This window comes from Aquila chrysaetos, chromosome 7, assembly GCF_900496995.4.
Source record: "Aquila chrysaetos chrysaetos chromosome 7, bAquChr1.4, whole genome shotgun sequence".
In the NCBI taxonomy this organism is placed as follows: Eukaryota; Metazoa; Chordata; class Aves; order Accipitriformes; family Accipitridae; genus Aquila; species Aquila chrysaetos.
This window is the reverse complement of record NC_044010.1, coordinates 46,594,167-46,614,494: the sequence shown is the minus strand read 5'-3', so window position 1 is coordinate 46,614,494 and position 20,328 is coordinate 46,594,167. Positions and strand designations below refer to the sequence as shown.

The window sequence follows — 20,328 nt, the reverse complement described above, 5'->3', positions numbered from 1 at the left end:
CAACCAAAATTAACTGCCAACTATAAATATGCGAATGAACGTATTTCTTAAGTAAAGAAGAGCTCTGCTAGCTTCTGCTTGGCATCAGACAAGTAAGTTGATAATTCATATGGATTGAACCAAGCAAGGCATACTCCCAGATTTTACCTAATTGAAACAAAACCACAATACGTCCTCCAGCATCTGGCATTAAAACAGACAAAACAATTAGATATACTAGTGTTACTACTATTTTCTTAAATATTTTTTGAGATGTTTTTACAGTGGCATCCACAAACTGATACACTGTATCGTGTATTTTTATCCAACACATCCTTTTCCATCCTATCAAAACCTGAGGGAGAAGTGATAAATTCTACAGCCTCATTTTATTTATTAAAATCACTAGTAGGAAAAAGGAGTATCTAAGAGAAATTATTCAGCAAAGGAAAGTAGATTTATGAAGCTTCACATACCTTCTTCTTCCAAAATGGTTGGATCCACAATGCAACGATGATGGTGCTATGGTTATGGGGCATAAAATCCATTTCTCTTTTTGTGCAAGCAGATGCATTAATGTGCACGTGGGGCCAAGAGACAGCCGGCTCTGGCACAAAGTACCAACTCAGAAGGCACCCCAGACTAAAATGTTCATCATATCAAACCAAGTTAATACATATTCAGTGGACTGGTCCTCTTGGAAGGCAAATGCAAGCACACAGGAATGACTTTACAAAACAACAGATGTGATTATTAGTGAAGGGGTTGACCGCAAAAGCTTGAACAATTTCATCTATTTCTGTACAAAGTACAGAAAAAGGAGAGTTTGCAGATTTTTCACACACCAGAAAAAGGATTTGGATGCCCAGGACTGCGTCAAACATATACTTACTCTTGTAATGGAAAACAGAAAGTTCAAAAAGTTAAATATTATATGATGCACAGGAAACAATCTCTTCTGTTAAATTGCTACAAGAAATTCAGCTCCACACTATGTTTTTCAAGTTATCCCAATCAATAAAAGCACATATGCGTTAACACTGGGACACAAAGAGTTGCAGTTTCCATACTGTAAATGAATTAATTTGACAAAAGTGAAATATTAATAAGAAAAGTTTCCTACTGGCACCTTTATTTATGTCAGGAAAAATAACATGAAACCACAGTGAAAGAACAAACTTTAGCACACTGAGAAAAACAGTTTAAAGAAAAATGACTGCTAAGCAAACAGCTACCACAACACAACCGTGCAAACCCTGCACAACATCAGGAATACTTCTTCCAGGCACCACTGCTTTCAACGTTGCCGCTGAAAAGCAGCTAAAAAGCAAAAAGGAGCCTACCTGCTACTTAACTGAAGTTTATGCAAAGATCACAGAAATGCTTTATCAATCTCAGCAAAGTAGGCATTTGTCTGCAGGACCTTAATACCACAAGAACAATCAGCTTCCTCTTGATCAAAGGAAAACACACACAAACACACACTTGAAAGCAGTAGCAAAACCCTCCAGGTATTCAAGTGCAAAAGAGAAATTGACATCCCAGAATTTAGGGCAAAACATTTCCACACAGTTTTATCTGGCATTTGGTAAGCAAAAATGATATACGCAAATAATACAGTAAATTAAAACAAGCACATGCTCCACAAGACTTCATATCACAGAGGAGACAGATATTAAATAGTTAAAGTGTAACTACTGCAGATAATTCATTTAAGAGTTACAGGCAGAAAATGAAGAAAAAAACTAAGATGTGACCAACAGCCATTTTAATATATTAATTCACCACATCTGCAGAAAGCCTTAAATGTTTATGCATTATGTATGTACATACACAGAACACACAAGACAACTCAAAAGCAGAATTAATTCTATATGAAACATTTTGATTACTATTTAGCTGCAATAAGAAGTACTTTACAAAGATCCTTAGAACATTCAGACCCACAGAGAATGCTGGGTGCTATGGTTTTAGGATCTTGACAGTTTCATGATACAAATGAAGAACGGAAGAAAAAACGTATTATTTGAATGACAAAGTCTGGCAGATGTGTTACAGTGTTTTAAATAACATAACAATAATCTTGAGTTTCTTTAATTTTTTTTTTCCATTTTCATGGTTAGATTTCCACTTTGTGAAACCCACTTACCTCTTATCTTTATGCCCCCACACACCATCATCATCATTCATCATTGTGGAGATAAAACACAGCATAAGGCATTTCTAAATATCCTGTCTAAAGTCAGTCCAGGGTAATACTATGCTGTAAAATACCTCTGTGATAAGCCAAGGTTTCAAGTCACTTTTTTCACTGGGTAAGCTGCTTGAACAAAAGTATATTGGGAAAACTAACACATACCATTTTCTTACATGCACTAATTCCAACCATAGAAAATACGTAGGTAATATATCAAGTTGTGATGGAAATACAGAACACAAGTCAGTTACAGCAAAACAACTCGGAAATTATCTAAACATCATCAACCATGCAGGTTAAAAAAAAATAAATCTGTTGCAGTACTGAAAGATCTTTCTTTTGATTACTGCAATAACCTTGGTTGAGTTACAACATTCCATTATTTAAGCTTATTATCCAAATTTTCCCTCTCAGCCAGTAGGAGAGATTCACAAGAAAGTTAAATTTGTGCATGTAAAGCAAGTGTATCTAAGATACTTACTGACCCAAATCACTGTACCACCTATCACACACACACCACCTGAAAGGTAACTATATCAAACAGAACCTAGAAGATACACAGACCTCACAAACCCCAAAGTTATCAGGCTGAGCACAACTGTGAGAGCCCATTAAAGGAGGAAGATGGAAACAGAGAGCAGACAACCTGAGCTGGTTGTTACTCAATTCAATTACCATTCGCATAATTTGCATTCGTTTCCTGATCATCTGTATTTTCCCCCCCAACCTGGATGGTCCAGTTAGTTATAAAAATTCTATACAAACAATACTTTAAAAAACAAAATGACACATAAATGGATATAGAACTTAAATTGAGAATAACTGTTTCTAGGATCTCCTCAACAGCTTGAGCCAGTCGTAAACAAAGGGCTGAAAACTGCAACGCCCTGTCAGAGAGTTGGTGCAAAACCCAGATTTCACGAGGAGTGGTCAAGGTAACTGGAACAGAGAAAAGCCAAACAAGCTACTCAGCAATACTGACACTGGGACCTTCTGGCAGAAGCGAAACACACAAGAAGGAAATAATTTTTTTTTTTTTCCCCCAATCACCTGAACAGTCCAGAATTAAAAGCCTTGCTCTTACTTTTCTGTAACCTTAAAATGCATTTGTAAGTGAATGACAGATATGAATAAGATTTTAAAAGCATTTCCCCTGCTGGTTTTGCTCCGCACACATTAAAAGACCGGTAACTAAGAAAGTTATAATTGTGTTTTATTTATTCATGAGACAAAAAAAGCCTTACTACATAAATCTTCATACCATATCAACATGCAGGATATATAGTTTCATTTACATTAAATATGTACATGCTCCTTCAATTAGCATGCCTAGAAATAATTACCTAGTATAAAAAAAAGTAACCCCAATGCCTTTCTACTGCTACAGATACGCCAGCCACCAAAGCAAATGGAGGTATGCGATGCTACACAACAGTGTCTTACAAACACTGAAGCTTTCAGATGCTTCACTTGCCTAACATGCATTTCAGGTGATATACCTTCTTTTTATTTCTGCAATCTTGGAATTCGAAGGCAAGATATTTTTCTTCACTGCAATTTAATGAAACTTAGTTGGAAAGGGATCTGACTTTTTTTTGAAAGAACAGAGGCAAAGTCTGTCAGTGTTACAATATTTTAAATAATAAAACGATAACCTCGAGACGATGTAGTAGATTAAACTGCTCTGAACTAAAACCAATACTCGCAAATGGTAACATCACATGAAAAGCAGCACATGAATTAACCTTGGGGATAAACAACCTTCAATGTCCCTATATGAGAGAAAAGAATATAGTACAAAAAAAGAGCGTAAGTGTACTTTCTTTAAATCATTTTGGCTGATAAGAAATCAGTTGGAAAAGCACTGCTATCAAGAAGAAAAACCCACACAGTATTTTTAAAGAAATGCACACATGAATTCCTTTCACACAAACTGGTTTTGTGATATACAGTCTAAATTGGCACAACACATAATTTTTTTCTTAAATCCTTTTAGGGCTGACCAACTTTTCTATGAGAAGAAAAAATATATTTTGCTCTGAAAATCAAAGTGTTCGGTATTTTAATCTCCCAGAACATACATTAAGCAAATTTCACTGGGCAGCAAAAGGGAAGAGGAGAGATTCAATACCGAGCAGCTTGTTCTTCAATCGCTATTTAGTCATTATCGTTACTACAGATGGCAGCAGCAATAACGCCTACATTTTGGTCACCTAACGCTCTCCCTGACAAAAAGATTCCTGCAATGTCTTCTCAGGCCATAGCATCTCTATTGTTTGCCGCATGCCTTTGATTTTTGGCAAAGGTATACACCTGAGCTCTGCAAATTTTATTTGCTTGTGCCACAGGATTTCGCTCCTTTCTGCAGAATTATAAACCATTGAACAATAGTCTCTTCCCTAGTAGTCAAGAAATGCAAACACCTTCCTTACCGCAGGCTTGTTTGTTACAGCTTGATCTGGGCAGACAGCCTGAAGTGATGGATGCGCTAAATCTGGCGCCTCACTTTCACTGCCATCCCAGCAATACCCTCAGCACTGGAGGACCCTAGAGATCAAAACTCAGATGCTGCCAGAGAACTGCGAAGTTTGGGAAGGGGGACGGTGGCTGCAGCCACTGCCCGTTGCTGGGGCAGCACCCTTTTGGGGGGCAACACAGTGGGAAGGAGCATTTTACTTTGGAACACGGAGGCAAGACTCTTCCTATGCCTATGAACAAGATGAGGGCTCCAGGACCAAGATACACATACAAACACGTGAATGAAGAGAGTATCATTTCCATATCCACGTTAACGGTGTGTGTTGGCAGCTGTTGTGCTTGCTATAGAATTGGTAAGTTGGGTCCCAGAAAAAAAGTCTCGCTGTCTGCTGCAACAGATCCAACTCACATCCACACTGCTGCCTGTAAAACACACCACACACGCAATCTTTTACACCACATCGTATACTATCTTCTAGCAGCCAACTCAAAGTAACAGATTTGGCTGAGACCACTCCATACTGCCGTGCTTGGGCATTAGTGTTCAAATGTCGATGCTTGACCACACGTGATTACATATGCCTGTGCCTGTCCGTGCTCTACAACACAACCTGCTTGATATCATCTTTAATTGTACCACACGCTGCCTTTCCTATGGATTCCCAATCTCATACAGGGTGAAAAAGAGATGATGTCCTGGTCCACATAACGAGCAAAGCTTTTTTGCAACATTTGCGTCTGAAGCTAGAAAGTAGAAAAACACAAGAAGAAAAACGTCTGGGAAGAGTCCAAGTGAACACTGGGCAGATTTCCTCATGCTTTAGAGAGGAGCTGAAAAAAAAGTCACAAATATAAATTCTGAGCATTAGCTAGTTTTCTCCTTTCTCTTCCACGTGAAACATGGAAAAATGGAGACCCAAGACCTAGAAGTGCTTGACTGCTCAGCTGCAACAACTTATTATTGTTGCGGGGAGCTGTGACTGCTGATCAGAGGAGGAGGGCGAGGAACAGCAAACGCAGGTGATCCCGGCTCCCTCCTCGGCTTCCCCCACAGTGATGCCTCGGAGAAGTCAAAAGACTTGGATTCATCTTCCCACTCCATCGATTTGGGGCAACAATACTTCCTTATCTCCCCAAGCGAATGTAGAGCTACTTTTAGAAACTACAGTGGCTTAGGACAAGCGGGAAATTAACTCCTTCTTACACCCCAGGTTTAGATGGTTTGCCATCCACAAAGCAAATATCAGATAATTAAGGCAGAAGTATAATGAGCAGCTGCCTAACACCTTAATCACCGCTCACCTCATCCCTTGAACCGGGGAGAGGTCGGGCGGGCGACGAAAGAGCCGCCGGAGCCACCCTCACCCCTACCGCGGGGCCAAGAGCCACGGCCGGGACCGCCAGCCTTGGCCCTAACCTCTCCCGCTGCCGGAGGACGCGATCCCCCGCCGCACCTCACGCAGCCCTTCTCGCCCTCGGAAATTCAAAGTTACGTTCGCCCAGCAACGAGGAGGCACCCGAACAGGCGCCGAGCCTGCAAAAGGGCTCCCAGCGAGGCGTTCACGCTCCGTACCAGCTCAACCAGTTTGCCGCCCGGGTTGGCCAACCCCCGCAGGCAGGCCCAGGCACCGGCCGAAAACGAGCTTTATACATCGCTCCCTCCCCGCTCTCCACTTGGGGGCAAAACCAAGCCGCCGCCCTCCCCGGCAGCACCGCCGGCGGTCGGGGAAATCAAATCGAGCGAGCCGGACCCGCCGCACAACAGCCACCTCACGGCAAACACCTCCCGCACCGACACCCGCTCTGCGTTCCCCCCGCCACAGGAGCCGCCGGCTCCCGCCGAGGACAACCCGCCTCATCCCTCCCCACAGCGGCCCCGGGCCCGGCCCGAGATGGCGGCCGGACCCTCCCGCCGCCGCCGCCGCCCCCTCAGCACCTTGCCGGGCAGGCGGGGGGGAGCGACCGTCGCCTTGCCGCCCCCGGAGGCTCCGGCAGCCCCGGGACGGGACGGCGCCGGGAGCAGCTGAGGGAGGGAGGCGGGCGGGCGGGCGAGCCGCCGTCCTCCGGCACCTTGCGAGGCCGCAGAGCCGTCCCCTACCTGTCGCCCGCGGGTAGCTGCGCGCAGCCCCCGGCTCCGCCATCTTCCTCAGCCGGTGCCCGCCGCCGCCGGGGCTCGCCTCGCCTGGGCTCGGCTCGGCTCGGCGGCGCCCAGCGGCCGCCGCACAGGCGCACTGCCCGCCCCGCGGCACCTGACAGGGCGGGCGGGGAGGAGCGGCGGCGGCGGCGGGGCCGGCTCCTCGCCAGGTGCTGCCGCTGCCCGGAGGGCGGGCGGTCCCGCCGGTAGTCACTCGGCGGAGCCTCGGCCCACGCTGCAGCTGCCCCCGTCCGCCGGGGTTTTGGTGCTGCGTGGCCGTGGGGCGGGGGGGGACGGACGCGGCAGGGCTGCGGGAAGGCACCCGGCCTCGGGGGACGTGGCCGCGGGGCAGCTCCGCGCCCGTTACCTTCTTCTGGAGCTGGAAACGCAGACCGCCCTCAGTACGAGGGGGTGCGGGAGGAAAGTGTTCTCCCGTCGTTCTTTCGGGGAAGCATGTGCCTTGGTGTCCCCGGCGCGTCTCCCAGTAAATCGCTGCGTCTTACCAAGTGCAAGTTATTCTGTTGGGGCCCCCGTCTGTACCGTCAAGCGGTGTCCTCGTGTTTGGGTTCACGCGCCTCAACAAAAGTTTAGCTAGGTTTAGTTTTTTGTTGGTGCGGATAGTGACAATTACTCCTCACGTTGCCTTATCAGTCAAAGGCTTCGCTTTCGTTGTTTATAACCCTGCCAAATTCAGAAAGCCCCAGCTGACGTTTTCATGCCAGCTGGTCCTCACGCTAAACTTCTGTCAAGGGGCTCCACTTAAAACTGTCCTACCTGTCTAAAGATGAAATTGTATTGTTCTGCTTGTGTTACGGAAGAAAAATCCTACCTGTCTTACTGTAGCTGTGCCTCCTGATTTCCAGGGGCTCCTGTGGCAACAAAACCAAAAGAAGGAAGACTCTCCTGTAATCTTAATTAATCTTTAGCCTATTGGTGCCTGACAAACCCACGGGAGAGAACAGCTGGGGTCGGTGCAAGTTATATAGGCTTAGTGCTGAGGGAAAGGAAAGGGAGAGGATGAGTTTCCAGGACTGGGAATTAGGAAAGCAGGGAATGGATTTTAAAGAAAGGTTTTAAAGAAAACTTAAGGAAACTGTATGGAAAGCGTTAAAGCTCCAAAGACAAAAACCTCCCCTATACTATTGTATGGAGTATGTGATATGAGTTGGTTTTTAAATTACCTTTGCGGAGTGTTTTTGTTCCGCAAGACTCCTGCCTCATTCAGTGCAAAGGATGTGTTTAATTAATGTATAGTTCTTCAATGTTCCTCTTCGTTTTCATCATGTGAAGTGGAATCTTTTCATGTCATATTCACTGTACATTCTTCAAACCCTGCCTTGAAGGCAGGTTAATTAATTTCCATGATGGCTTTCCTGTGGTACTCTCAAAACTCCTCCAAGCATTAATAAATTTAACTTTATAACAGCCTTCTAAGTTGTACTATTATCATATTTAACACACCGGGAAGAACTAAGAGAAGGTAATGTATCTGGAGTTGTCTGTAGCTGTTTGTTAATTCTTTTATGTTGTAGAGGTTGGCAGGTTGTTTTAAAGCAGGGAACGGTGGATTTAATGCAGTGTGCGTCTACCAGCACCTAAGAAACAAGACCATAGCCGTTCTTGCTAAGGTTTGACTTTGAATAGTTTATGGATCTTTAGGCACCAGATGTAGGGGGTTGCTTAAAATTTACACAGCTTTGGTATGCACTTACACCCAGGAGCTAGTTTCAGACATATCTGTATGACTGATAGAGGAACCCTGGGGAATTTTTTAATCTTCAACTTTTAAGAAGGAAGTTATGAACAGTTTAATTTTGCCCATACTTCACAGAACAAGATGGTTTACTTGACCGTAGCTGCTAAAGGGGCTTTTCCAGCTGTGACGGGACTACATCCAGTGTCTGCACGCTCAGAGCTGGAGATGTCACCATGTCCCTCTCGAACTCTCCACCCCTCACCTTGCTCTCCTGTCCCTCCGCACCGCACTGAAGGAAGCCGTCCCCCCACCAGGAGCAATGCGAGGCTCCGCTTCTGAGCGCTGGAGCAAGGAATACGTCACCCGACAGCCCTACAGCCTTGGCGAGCGCCGGGACGGGACCGGGAAGTTCCTCCTCACCCTCAGGACCAGGAGCGCAAATCACCACAGTGCTGCCGGTGAGGGCAGGGAGACGGGCAGGGAGAAGCTGAGTGTGTGCCGGGCTGCGGCCAGCCTCTTACCGTCGGCTCTCTGCCATGAATTGTAAGGCAACGCGGGAATTCTCCCAAGCGCAGCTTCATCTCCATAAGGCACATCGCACCGAGCCCTCTGACTGGGAAGCCGCTTTGTTGCGGACACTTTGGTTATTCTGCCTTCTTCACCTGATGCCCAGTTTGTCCGTCTGTGAATGAAACTCTGGTAATACTTGTTCCAGATTGTTGTATTTCAAAGCATTTTTCTTTCTTTTATGGTGCGCTGTTAAAATCAACGCCACTTTGGGTTTCTTTTGTGGAAAATGTTTTTTCCTCTCTTACCACACATTTTCAGCAGGTGCTGTATTTAAACAGGTCCGTGGAAATACTCATACATGAGCTACAGTAGGTGTTGGTCAGCCAAAGTCTGGGAACATCTCAGAGGTAAATCTGCAGAGAGGTGAAGTCTTAAAGTCATTTCAGGATGCAGGCAGAAAGAAGCTGGAGGGACTGCTAATTTTGCCACCTTAACAGACATTAAAATAAGAATTGGCAAAAGTGTAAACTAATTTTGAAAAGCTTGCCTTCTCTTTTCAGTGTTTTTATATCTTGTGGTTGTATCTATGCGACCAAAGCCATCTATCCCTAGGAGCGCTTTCGAGGGAAAACAGAACGGTGAGCCCAGAGCAAACCGGCCAAATCTACAATGTAAGAAATCTGCGATGGTCCACAGTTTCTGCTCTATTTTGCCATTTTCGATCAATAGCTGACAAGTCAAGAACCCAAAAAAGTGAGGCCAACAGAATGGGTGCACGCAGTGTTGCAGTTAGAGTGATTGGCCCAGCGTCACACAAACGCTGCGTGTCAAAGATGGGAAATCCAGTTCTCCCAGGCAGCATTTGTCTGCTTTAACTTCAAAATCATCCTTCCTCTTCTGAAACTCCTGGAAGTTCAGTGCCGCATAACTTCTGAATGAAATTGAGTGCTCGCACTGAAGTATTTTTACAGACAATACAAATTCTTCCGAAGAGAAGTACTCCTCTTCATCAGATAAGTTGGTGTTCTCCGGGAAAAACAGAACATGACTCAAAAGTTAAAAAAACACATACATCAGAAACTGAAGAAAGGTGGTGGGTATAACTAATTATAGTTATTCCTGATTGTTGAAATATTAACTCACCACCTTAAGCATTCCCCTAAAATAGATTATAAATCAAAATTGTACGTAGACAGTTCTCAAGAAATTTGGGTTGCAAATGACAGAAATGCTCATGGGCTAATGGAGTGATAAGAAATCTTCCTCATGAGGGATCAGTCTTTCACAAAAAACTCATGGGCACTGAGTAAATAAACTGAGACACAGTCCGATAACTGCAAAAATCTTTTTTTTTTCCCAGTCACTTGAAACCTTTCTATAAAATGTGTTGGTGGTGTCAGTCTTGAAGCTAGGTATCAACAGCAAAATGCTGCTCTGTTTCAAAACCACAATTCTGAAATCAAAAGTCATGGTCGTATTTCTAAAGGACTTCTACCTTTTAGTCATGAATGTTTTTATAAAATACAGCTGAATTTGCCCCAGTGAAATGGCTTCGATTTCTGTTTGCCTCTTACTGTCTAAGAAGCCACAGGCAGAATATCCGCAGGAATTAAACTATCTTTTTTAGTTCCCTTGATTGAAGAGCAGGAGCAATGGGCAGCTCAGTCTGGCAAAGCTTGAACTACATCTGTCTGCTTTATTTTTGTGTACTTGCATAGCTAAGAAGTGTCATTCAGTGAATTATATCAGCGTAACATTAAAATACTTTTTAGGATGAATCATAATGGATTGCTTTTGTATTTGTCATTTGGCATGCAAAAGTGTGTTAGTTCTCCTCCACATGAAAATATATATTAAAAAACCTCTATATTGTTAAATCACACGTCTTCTACCTCAATATCTTACGCCATATATGATTTTTTTATACTCCCAGAATGCCTTGAACTAGGGGCATATTCTCACTTGCCTCACACATTTATGTTATCTTTTGAAGTTCAGCTGGAGCTATCTGAGTTGGAACAGGTTGACGCAAATGGGGTCAATCTTCACAAAAATAAGTGAAAACAGAGAAAGAGAGGAGCTCTCTCATCACCTTGTCCTTCGTTATTTACTGATGGCACAGGCATTTTAAGTCATGTACAAACATAGCCCTGCCTACACACCCTGCTTTGCTGAGCACGGTAATGGGATAAACAGTAGTGGAATGCAGCACAAACCTATTTCACACCTGATTTAAATTGAATATTTTTTCATCAATGTTTCACTGAAAGGGTGAGATACATTATTTCTCCAGTTCTCCTGTAAATAAGGCCTTCCTTATTTACCACCAAATACCTGCTTTTCTCCTCCAGATTCAAAACCTTGTGGGCCATGAATCTTAAGAGCCGTGTTATTAATTGCTCTGCAGATTTGTGGCCAGGTATCATTGGGGGATATGAACAAGTTAGATTCTGATGAGTTTTGGATTGCTTTTGATTCTGGGATTAAACTAAAGGCTCTTTACTGCAGTATTAGGCAAAGAAAAGGCAAAAGCTCTGTTAGCTTTTCATGCTTTAACAGGATGTGACACAGTCTTAGCATTTGCTGGGAGAGGCAGGAGAAGATAAGTCTTGCTTAGGAAGGAAAGAATGTCTGCCCTGCAGCCATAGAAACGTTTCTCCATTTCTCTTCACCACCTGCTGAAGTGATTGATATTTGCCTGAAGGATTTGCACTTATTTGTAGTATTTTTGTTTAACTGCACCAGCGTACTTTGCCAGGAAGAGGAACATTCCTTCCCCAGCAGTACATCTATTCATATACAGAAAGATGATGTTATATTCATACATGATAGAAGCATGGACAGGAACGTACCTACGTCAGATTGATAATGAGCTGTTCTCAAGGTTATGGAATATCAAATCCCGAGATATTTCTACTCTGATTGAATGCCTAAAATAGCATTATACTAATTAAGTTTAGTTATCATTGAATAATAATTATACTGCATCAAATGGCAGACAGTCAGTAGAGAATTAGTTTTTTACTTTTTTTGGTTAAACTAGCATCCTGTGCATAAGAAACCAAGTCACCTTGAAGGGAAGGGAAGTCATGACTACCACGGGGATACAAAACCTCTGGAACATGTACAGACCAGGTAGGTCCAAGAAGCCAGGCGGTCTTGAGACTACATCCATTTATGAGTAGCACTGCATGTGCAGAGAGGACTCTGCCTCACACTCGCGGCGAGACTTGCGTGCTCCGTGCTCACCCCTTCATACAGGACTGGTAAGTGCAGTGCCTCAGCCCTTCTGAGCACCGTCCGTAAGATAACTCCGGGAGAGACATACAAATTGGAGGAGAGAAGTCAGCGTGGTTTAGGTCTGCTTCCATAACTACCTATTAGGAATCAACAACAGACCCAGATGCAACTTAAGAATATACTTAATACCTGCCCAGCATAGGAAAATAGAAGTTGACTTCTGATTGCTTTTATTTAAAGCGAGAGAAAGAACATTCTAAAAGATGAGGATTTTATTTACTTTCATAATCAATTCTCATTCTTCCTCAACTTGCACAGACCGTGACATTTATTCACGCGTGTGACTTGGCACACTCAAACATAGAGAATGCAATGCTGGTCACAGTCATTCAGTGGTTGCTTCAAAGCAAGATAAATCAGGCTATGCCTGTAGACGCTTACAGTCAAAAGGTCTCCTGGTCATTAAAATGAGATAAAAAATTTTGAAGCAAGCAGTGTTGAAAAAATGGTTGAGCTGAGCCTCTAATCAATGGGTATAAAATATTATACCAAACATTTTAACACAAAAGGGGAGAGTCTGTTGACAAAACTTGTTCATCAAGAATGAAATGGGTCCTCAAGCTGAGCTCCACTAACTTCAACACAGCTATATCAAATTACACAATCTGCCTCTGAACAGAAAAATCAGTTATTTCAGTTTATAATGCATAAATATTCAACAAAAAAATCTTAAATATATATGCTAAAAAGATAAAATAACAACTACACAGAAGTCTCACAGAGCTGTACTTAGATAGTTGTCATACATTTCAAAACTTGAGTAAACATCAGATGTTAATCAAACATTAACCTACCTTAATTTCACAGGTTAAAGATCACTCCCATGTACAATTAAGGATTGATTTTCTGCCTCCCTGACAATCCAGAAATGCATGGAACATGCTGCTTCCTCTAGATTTGAATTTTATAGGAGTTATAGCTAAGCAAACATAGTGAATGCAGTTTGTAAATGTTTACAAACCTCTGTAGTCAACACAAGAGAGACCAAACTATAAAATAAAAAGATCTGGTAATTGCTAGTGGGTTAATAAAAATAGGCATGACAGATTCTGTGAAAATAATGTAAAGGATGGTACCAAATACATAATGGTGTTTTTGCAGTCATTTAGTGTATCTTCTGAATTCTAGCTCTCTGACAATTTAGTCTCTCCCCCCCCCCCCCCCCCCCCAGCCCCTTGAAAATCAGGTCTAATTACATCTAGTATGTTTCCTTTTTTTTTTTTTATTTCTACTGCATATCAAAATGTTCAAAGTTTGTTTTTAAATTAATTTGTGATAATTATGAGAGAAGTTACTTACTCTGCCTTCAAGCTCAATTTGAAGATACAACCTGATGCAGCTAACCCAACTTAGTTGGAAAAAACTAAGATGGCTAAAACCAGCATTTCTATTCAATGAGAATCCTGCCATTTCAGAATTTCTTTTCATTCCAAATCAGTTAAAAATAATGGAAATTACTTACTTGTAGTTAAAAAACGTTTAAGGATTCTGCATATTTCTTCCTAGCCATATAATAGAAAGTTTTCATAGCACTCTTGCCTATCTTGTTACCGCAGCGTATTGATCTGTTAGCACATCTAGGAACAGGTGGGGTCTTCCAATCTGAGGACTTAAAAGTTTCCATATTTAGAGAGTTACTAAGGGTACTTCTTTTCTTTTCCAAATGACATGACAGAGATCTACATCCCTGTCTAAATCCAAGCCCCAGGCTCTCTTGGATACTGCAGGCTCTCTGATACTTCAGTACAGTATTTTTTCTCCCTTCTCTAAACGATTTTAACTTAAACATGATCCATCTTATACATACCGTCCCTTTTCTTTCTCTGAAGCCATTAATGCATAATGCTATTTCACCATCTGTATTTTTGTCTTCTATCTTTCCTAAATGATGCATATACTTCCATCCTGATATTCCAGCCATAACTGCTAATCCTCCACAGGTCTCTGTACTGCACATTCTGACTCAGTTGTTCTGGATCCTCTGTTTTGTTGTACCAATGTAAGAGCTTCATACTGGCCACCACAAGAGGCTAATTTTTAGCCAGTACTTTCCCACTCTGTATTAGCCAGCAAATGCTCTTAGAGCAGAAAGTGCTCAGTATTGGCACTTTCATTCCTCTGACCCTCTGACATTTCTTTCTCACTACATTATCATCATGCAGATTAAATGAGCCTTTCCCAGCTTTGTTCCCTACTTTTAGATTCAAGCTCTTATCAATCAAATTACCCTTGATCCCAGTCCAGAACTCAAACTATTTGGTGTATGATCCTCTTCCAAGAATGTTTCCCAGTGGCAGACCAACCCTAAACCTTCCTATCTCTTGGTCTTCACTGATGTCTACTTGCATCTTTCCTCTAAATCTTTAAGGACCAGAACAAGTCCATTCCATTTTTATTAATGTTTGTATTAACCACATTTAACTGGGTTGTAATTTCAGACACCTTTTCCATGTTTTCCTACTACCAGACAATTGCTTGTGCAGTTGGAGCAATTTTTCCGTGTTCATTCATGAGTCTTGACCTGCTGGAGCAAAAATGTGCGAGAGTCAGAAGGACCATCTCCTACGTGGTTTTAGATTAGCCAAACTAAATAAAATTATTCTAATGTCTTAAGTAAACCCCTACCACTTGACAGACGCACAAAAAAAGCAGTGTTAGGTACTTGGTGTCAAAATCGGGAGGGCCAAAGCCCAGCTGGAGCTGAGACTGCTGAGGGGCACTGATGGGAACCAGGCAGGCTCTGCGGGGATGCCGATTTCAATGTAAGTTCAAGGAAAATGGGCTTCTGCTGATGGAGGCCCGTTGTGACAACAGGGGTCAACAAAAAAGCCGATGAACTCAATGCCCTTTTTCTGCCTCTGTCTTCACAGCCAAAGCCAACTCCCGGGCTCCTGCCTGTACGGGCACAGTCGGGGAAGGAACGGGGCAGCCAGCAATGGAAGAGCAAGACATTAGGGAAACGGGACGTATTCAGATCCTCTGGGCTGGACGGGAGTCACCCCAAGCTGCTGGAAGACCTGGTGAGGCCACTATCAATCTTCATCCTTAGAAAAGGCAAGGAGGACGACTTCGGGAAACTATATGCCAGTCAGCGTCACCTCAGTCACTGGGAAGATGAGGGAGCACAGCAGCAGCAGCAGCAGTCAGCCCGGGAAGGCAAACCACGCTTGACCTGCCCGATCGCCTGCTGCGATAAAGTGACCGGCTCTGTGGGCAAGGGCAGGGCGGTGGGTGTAATACACCTTAATTTGTACATGGCTTTTGCCACCACCTTCCCCAGCCTTCCCCTCTGGAAGGAGAAGCAGCATGGACTGGACAAACAGACTGTTTAGATTAATTGAACACTGGCTGCAAGGGTTGCAGTCAATAACTCAATATTTGGCTGGTAATCAGCAAAGCACCCTGGGGTCAATACTGGCACCCATATCAAATGCCTTCATTAACAACCTGACCGCAACGCAGAGCTCATTCTCAGCAGGCCTGCAGACAACACTAAATGAGGGGAAGTGGCCGCTGGTTCAACCCAGAAGGACTCTGAAAAACTTAAAGATTGGTCGGAGACCTCGTGATCCGTGTAAGAAGTACGGAGCTCTGCACTGGGGGCGGCTGGAATAACCAACCCGCCGCAGGGGTACAGGGTGGGAAGCGGCCGGCTAGGTCGTAGTCCTGGGGGTCACAGAGCACGCCGGGTTGAATGTGAACTCGCGGCATGCTCTTCTGAAAGAAGGTACAGACTGGGTGACATTAGAAGAGTGGCCAGCACGTCAAGGGAAATTTGCTGATAATCTCTGCTTGGTACCGGCGAAGCCATAGCTGAAATAGCGTTTAGTTTTGGATACCTCTGGTCAAGAGAGGCATGGCGAAATTGGAGAGAGTTCAGTGGAGGGCTAGTAAGAAAGCTATTGAGGAGAGGCTGAAGGAGCTGGACTTACCTAGTCTGGGAAAAAAGAAGCTAAGAAGTGACATAACATCAGCCTACAACTGTTTGAAGGATTATTACAAAAGTGACAGAGCCAAACTCTTCTTGCTACTGCCAGCTGGTCTAACAGAGCAATTGCCACAGTTTACAACTTGGGAGGTTCAGACTGGGCATCAGAAAATAAAATCAACAAGAGGGTAGCTGGGCACTAGAACAGGCTGTCGAGAGAGGTGGAGGAATCTCTGTCTCTGGGGCTTTTCAAGACTGGGGAAAGCCAGGAGTTACTTAATCTAGTGCTGAGCTGGTCCAACTAAAAGACAACCTTCAGAGGTGCCTTCCAACCAACATTTTATGATCCTGCAGCAGGTCTCAGGTCTTCACAACATCTTATTTAATAAAGCCCTATTATTAAAACAATCTATTTATTAACTTGTTTGGTTTCATGAGTGGTGGTAGAAGATTGTCACCTAGCCTGTTTGAAGAGAGAAGATTCAACAGATGAGTAACACCTTGGTGAGTTGCCTAACTGAGACCACACCTCTCATCAAACCACTTTATGGAGTTCGAACTATAGCAAGAGACTTCAGCTAAGGAAAGGCATTCAAGTCACGCTTCTGCTCCACATTCTCCTTTCCCTTGCCCTGGCACCCATTTACCTTTCCAACTTGGTTGACTTAGTCCTCTACCATGTTAAAATCTGAATCTAGACTCAGTTGCTCCTTCTGCCGTGTCTGAAACAAAGAGGACCTAAATTGGTAATTAGCCTTTCTCTGGCCTTCTGTTATCAAAGCATTATCCAGTTTTGGTCTGTGTGAAATGCCTTGATATAAATAGACGTATTTTGCTGTGAACTATATCGATTCCATAACATCTCAGCCCAGTAGTTTCCCACACTGCATGACACAGAAAAAGAATCTCTTTCTCAATTGCATTAATTTTTTTTCCTCCCATTAGGAAATATTGAAGATCATAATTTTCCTCGAAGCGTGTGGACTGCCATTGCCTTTATCAGTTAGGAATAAGCTACATGTGAAAGACAAAATATAAATTTGCCAGGTTTGTCCATATAGCTTGATACAATGCAGCAAATCAAATTGTAATAGTCCATTTGACACTTAAATCTCAATAGAAAGATAATTTCAAAATTATGATTCTGTCCTCAGCACAACAGAGTTGTAGAGCATCCTCTGAAGCAAAGGAAATTGAAGCATCTAGACCTACGAACAAATTCTGCTCCTACCCGTGTGACTCTCTGTGCTGGCCAGAGACTTCTGTTCTAGCAGTGCTGGGGGGGGAGAATGCTTTCAAAAGGGGCTGAATGGGATGGACCTGCATACTTTGGATCTAAAAAGTGGACTTTTGTGATACTTGCAAGAGGCAAGTTGCCATGCATATGAGAGTCCACGTGATTTCCATAATCTTAGGCAAATGACAATAAGGTCATTTATAGTCAATATGATTTTCAGGTGTCACCACCAATAGAACTTGCTTTACCATATTCAGGGGAACAGTAATCTGATTGTCTCCTGTTTAAAGGTGTGGAATTTTTGTTTGATTATTTTTTTTCCCCTTACAGAAAAAAACCCCAACCCTTAGAGGGTAGTATATGTCCATATATTCTACACATCTGAATCCTTTCCTGTATTGTGGATTTGACCTTGGGACCAGTATTCTATGTTTCAGTGGAGAAATGGTAGGACATGATGTATCTAAAGGAGAGGAGCAGAGCAGCCATACTTGGAGAAACTAGAACCAGACGATACCGGATGGGATGCACCTACAAGTGCTGAAAAATCAGATGTTTTGGTTTATAATGTATAAACCTTCAACAAAGAAATCTGAAATACGTATGCTAGAAAGGTAAAATAATGTAACTTTACAGAAGTTTCACAGAGATGTATTTAAATAGTTGTGCATTTCAAAACTTGAGTAAACATCAGATGTTAATCAAACATTAACTTACCTTAATTTCAAAGGTTAAAGATCACCATCATGTACAATTAAGGATCAGTTTTCTTCCTCCCTGCAAATCCTGCAATTCATGGAACATGCTGCTTCCTCTAGATTTGAATTATGTAAGTTATAATATCAGGGAGCCGGCTGATGTCATTGTGAGGCCACTCTCGCTAATCTCTGAAAGGTGACGGTGATCAGGGGGTTCCTGGGGACTGGAAAAAAGCAAATGTCACTGCTTTCTTCAAGAAGGGCAAAAAGGAGGATCCAAGAATCTATAGGGCAGGCAGCCTCACCTCAGTCCCCGGGAAGGCGGTATTGCAAATGATTTCCAACCATATTAAGGATAAGGAGGTGTTGGGGAGTAGTCAGCATTGATTTACAAAGCAGACATCATGCCTCCCCTATGATGAAATTATAATAGTGGCTTGGTGGAGGAAGGGAGAGCAGCGGACATTATTTATGTTGGCTTGAGCAAGAATTACAGTGGGGGAAGTTGTTGAAAAGACTTAGTTGAAAAGACTCCTATGCTATTACTAATTCAGCTCAGCCCAGGAGAGAACAAGGTTTCTGTGGCTTCTGATTTCTTACTATTGTGTAATAGTACAACATAATAATATCTGCTGAAGAAATCATGTGGATATAGTATTCAGCTATGTAAACTAGATGCATTCATTGTTGTTACCGTGAAAAATATTTTAAAACTATGTAAAGAGGCAGGAGCCCCTAATCTGAATCTCTGATTGATATGCAAAGTGTAACAGTCGTTCTGATCTCCACTGGATCTCATTTTCTCCTCACATACTGTGTTCTTCAGTGTGTTCTGAGGATCAGTGTTAACTCCCCAAATATGGTGAAAGTTTAAAGTTCTCAGAATTCTGTTTTGGGGAGCGCTCAGTGGTTTACACCTTGTCCTTCAGGCACGCGTGCATCATCCACACAAGAGGCTTGGAACAGGGACTAGAGCACACTTAGCCTCTACTTCACAGCACAGAAGAGGAAGTTATTCAAAACCTGCTGTCCAAAGGCATATTCTCACTGTGCTATGCATAGATGTGATTATTTGAGCTGGAAACATTTTTAGATCTAGCAGTACTTTCCTCTGTCAAACTGCACAAGCAACCTACAAAAGGGGAAGAACGCACCCCGTCTTCTGGATGCATCTCATACCCAAATTTTGTTGAGGGATTAAAAGGTAAATACAAAGGAAGAACGTACATTTTAAATAGCTTCTAGTTTTTGGTAAATGAGTTAACTTTTTGCTGGGGTGGATGCCTCTAAGCCGTATATCCCCTATGCCTTCTCATGCAGCTTAATGAAGGATGGTCCTGCAAACCTCTAAAAACAGAGGCTGGAGGAACACACAGCCAACTGCACCATCAAATTTAAACGCTTTTGCGATGGCACACTGAGCAAAAGCTTGAACAGAGCTTGAGACAGTATTTCTGCACATCTCGGTGACAGAAGCAGTTCTTGAGAACACCAAAGGGTTCGGAGAAGCCCCGCGCAGCCCGACCACCGCGGGAAGCGGTTCTGCGCCGTGGCAAATCTCAGCAGGGTGCTGGCAAGCAAGGCAGACACCATCACACCTCTACGGAGAGGACAAAGAGTTGAAGTCTTTTCAGGTGGGGTGGGGAGTGTCCAACAGGAGCCTGGAGAGAGACTCGACTTGGAGCTGAAGGTCTAGCACTTTCCTCGTATGTGATGAAAAGAATTGACCTCAAAATTTTTCTCAGTCCCGAGGAACATATTTTCCCCTTTGTAATCTACTGTTCTAAAATGACTCCAATATTCTGCCAGCATATATAGAGCTGTCAGTGATTTACAGGTGAGCTTTCTAACAGAAGAACAGACTCCTAGGGGAAACTGCTTTTTGACCAAAAAGAGCAAATCTTGTGCTGCTGTCTTTAAGCAATGCCACTAAAATATGTATTTCTGGTTGGAGGTGAGCACCCAGATTCCTGATCCAGCCCCAGCACTCACCTGTGCAACCTGGTCACTTGTAGAATCAAAAATCTCTTTCCTGACTTTTTCTGAAGGACTCTCATCCTCACTCCCCATTTCCCCAGCTGACAAGGGAGGGTTTATCATCACACAGTGAGCTCCAGCTGGGGAATCCCCAAGCTGGTAAGTGCTGGGAGTGGGAGATCATACAAGAAGAG

General features: G+C 43.2%; 1 protein-coding gene across 2 annotated transcripts in view; it reads right to left on the bottom strand.

Moving 5' to 3' along the window:
- The window catches only part of MAP7D2 (MAP7 domain containing 2), an 85,887-nt gene extending 78,790 nt beyond the window's left edge, over window positions 1–7,097 (bottom strand). The window contains exon 1 of one of the 2 annotated variants that reach the window (XM_030020757.1): window positions 6,753–7,097. In XM_030020757.1, coding sequence (XP_029876617.1) covers window positions 6,753–6,795 — 43 coding nt within the window. In that variant the 5' untranslated portion in view covers window positions 6,796–7,097. Of the gene's footprint in view, window positions 1–2,128; window positions 2,178–6,752 lie in introns of those variants that run through there. The other variant, XM_030020758.1, reaches the window with a different exon arrangement.
- Window positions 7,098–20,328: the final 13,231 nt, after the last annotated feature.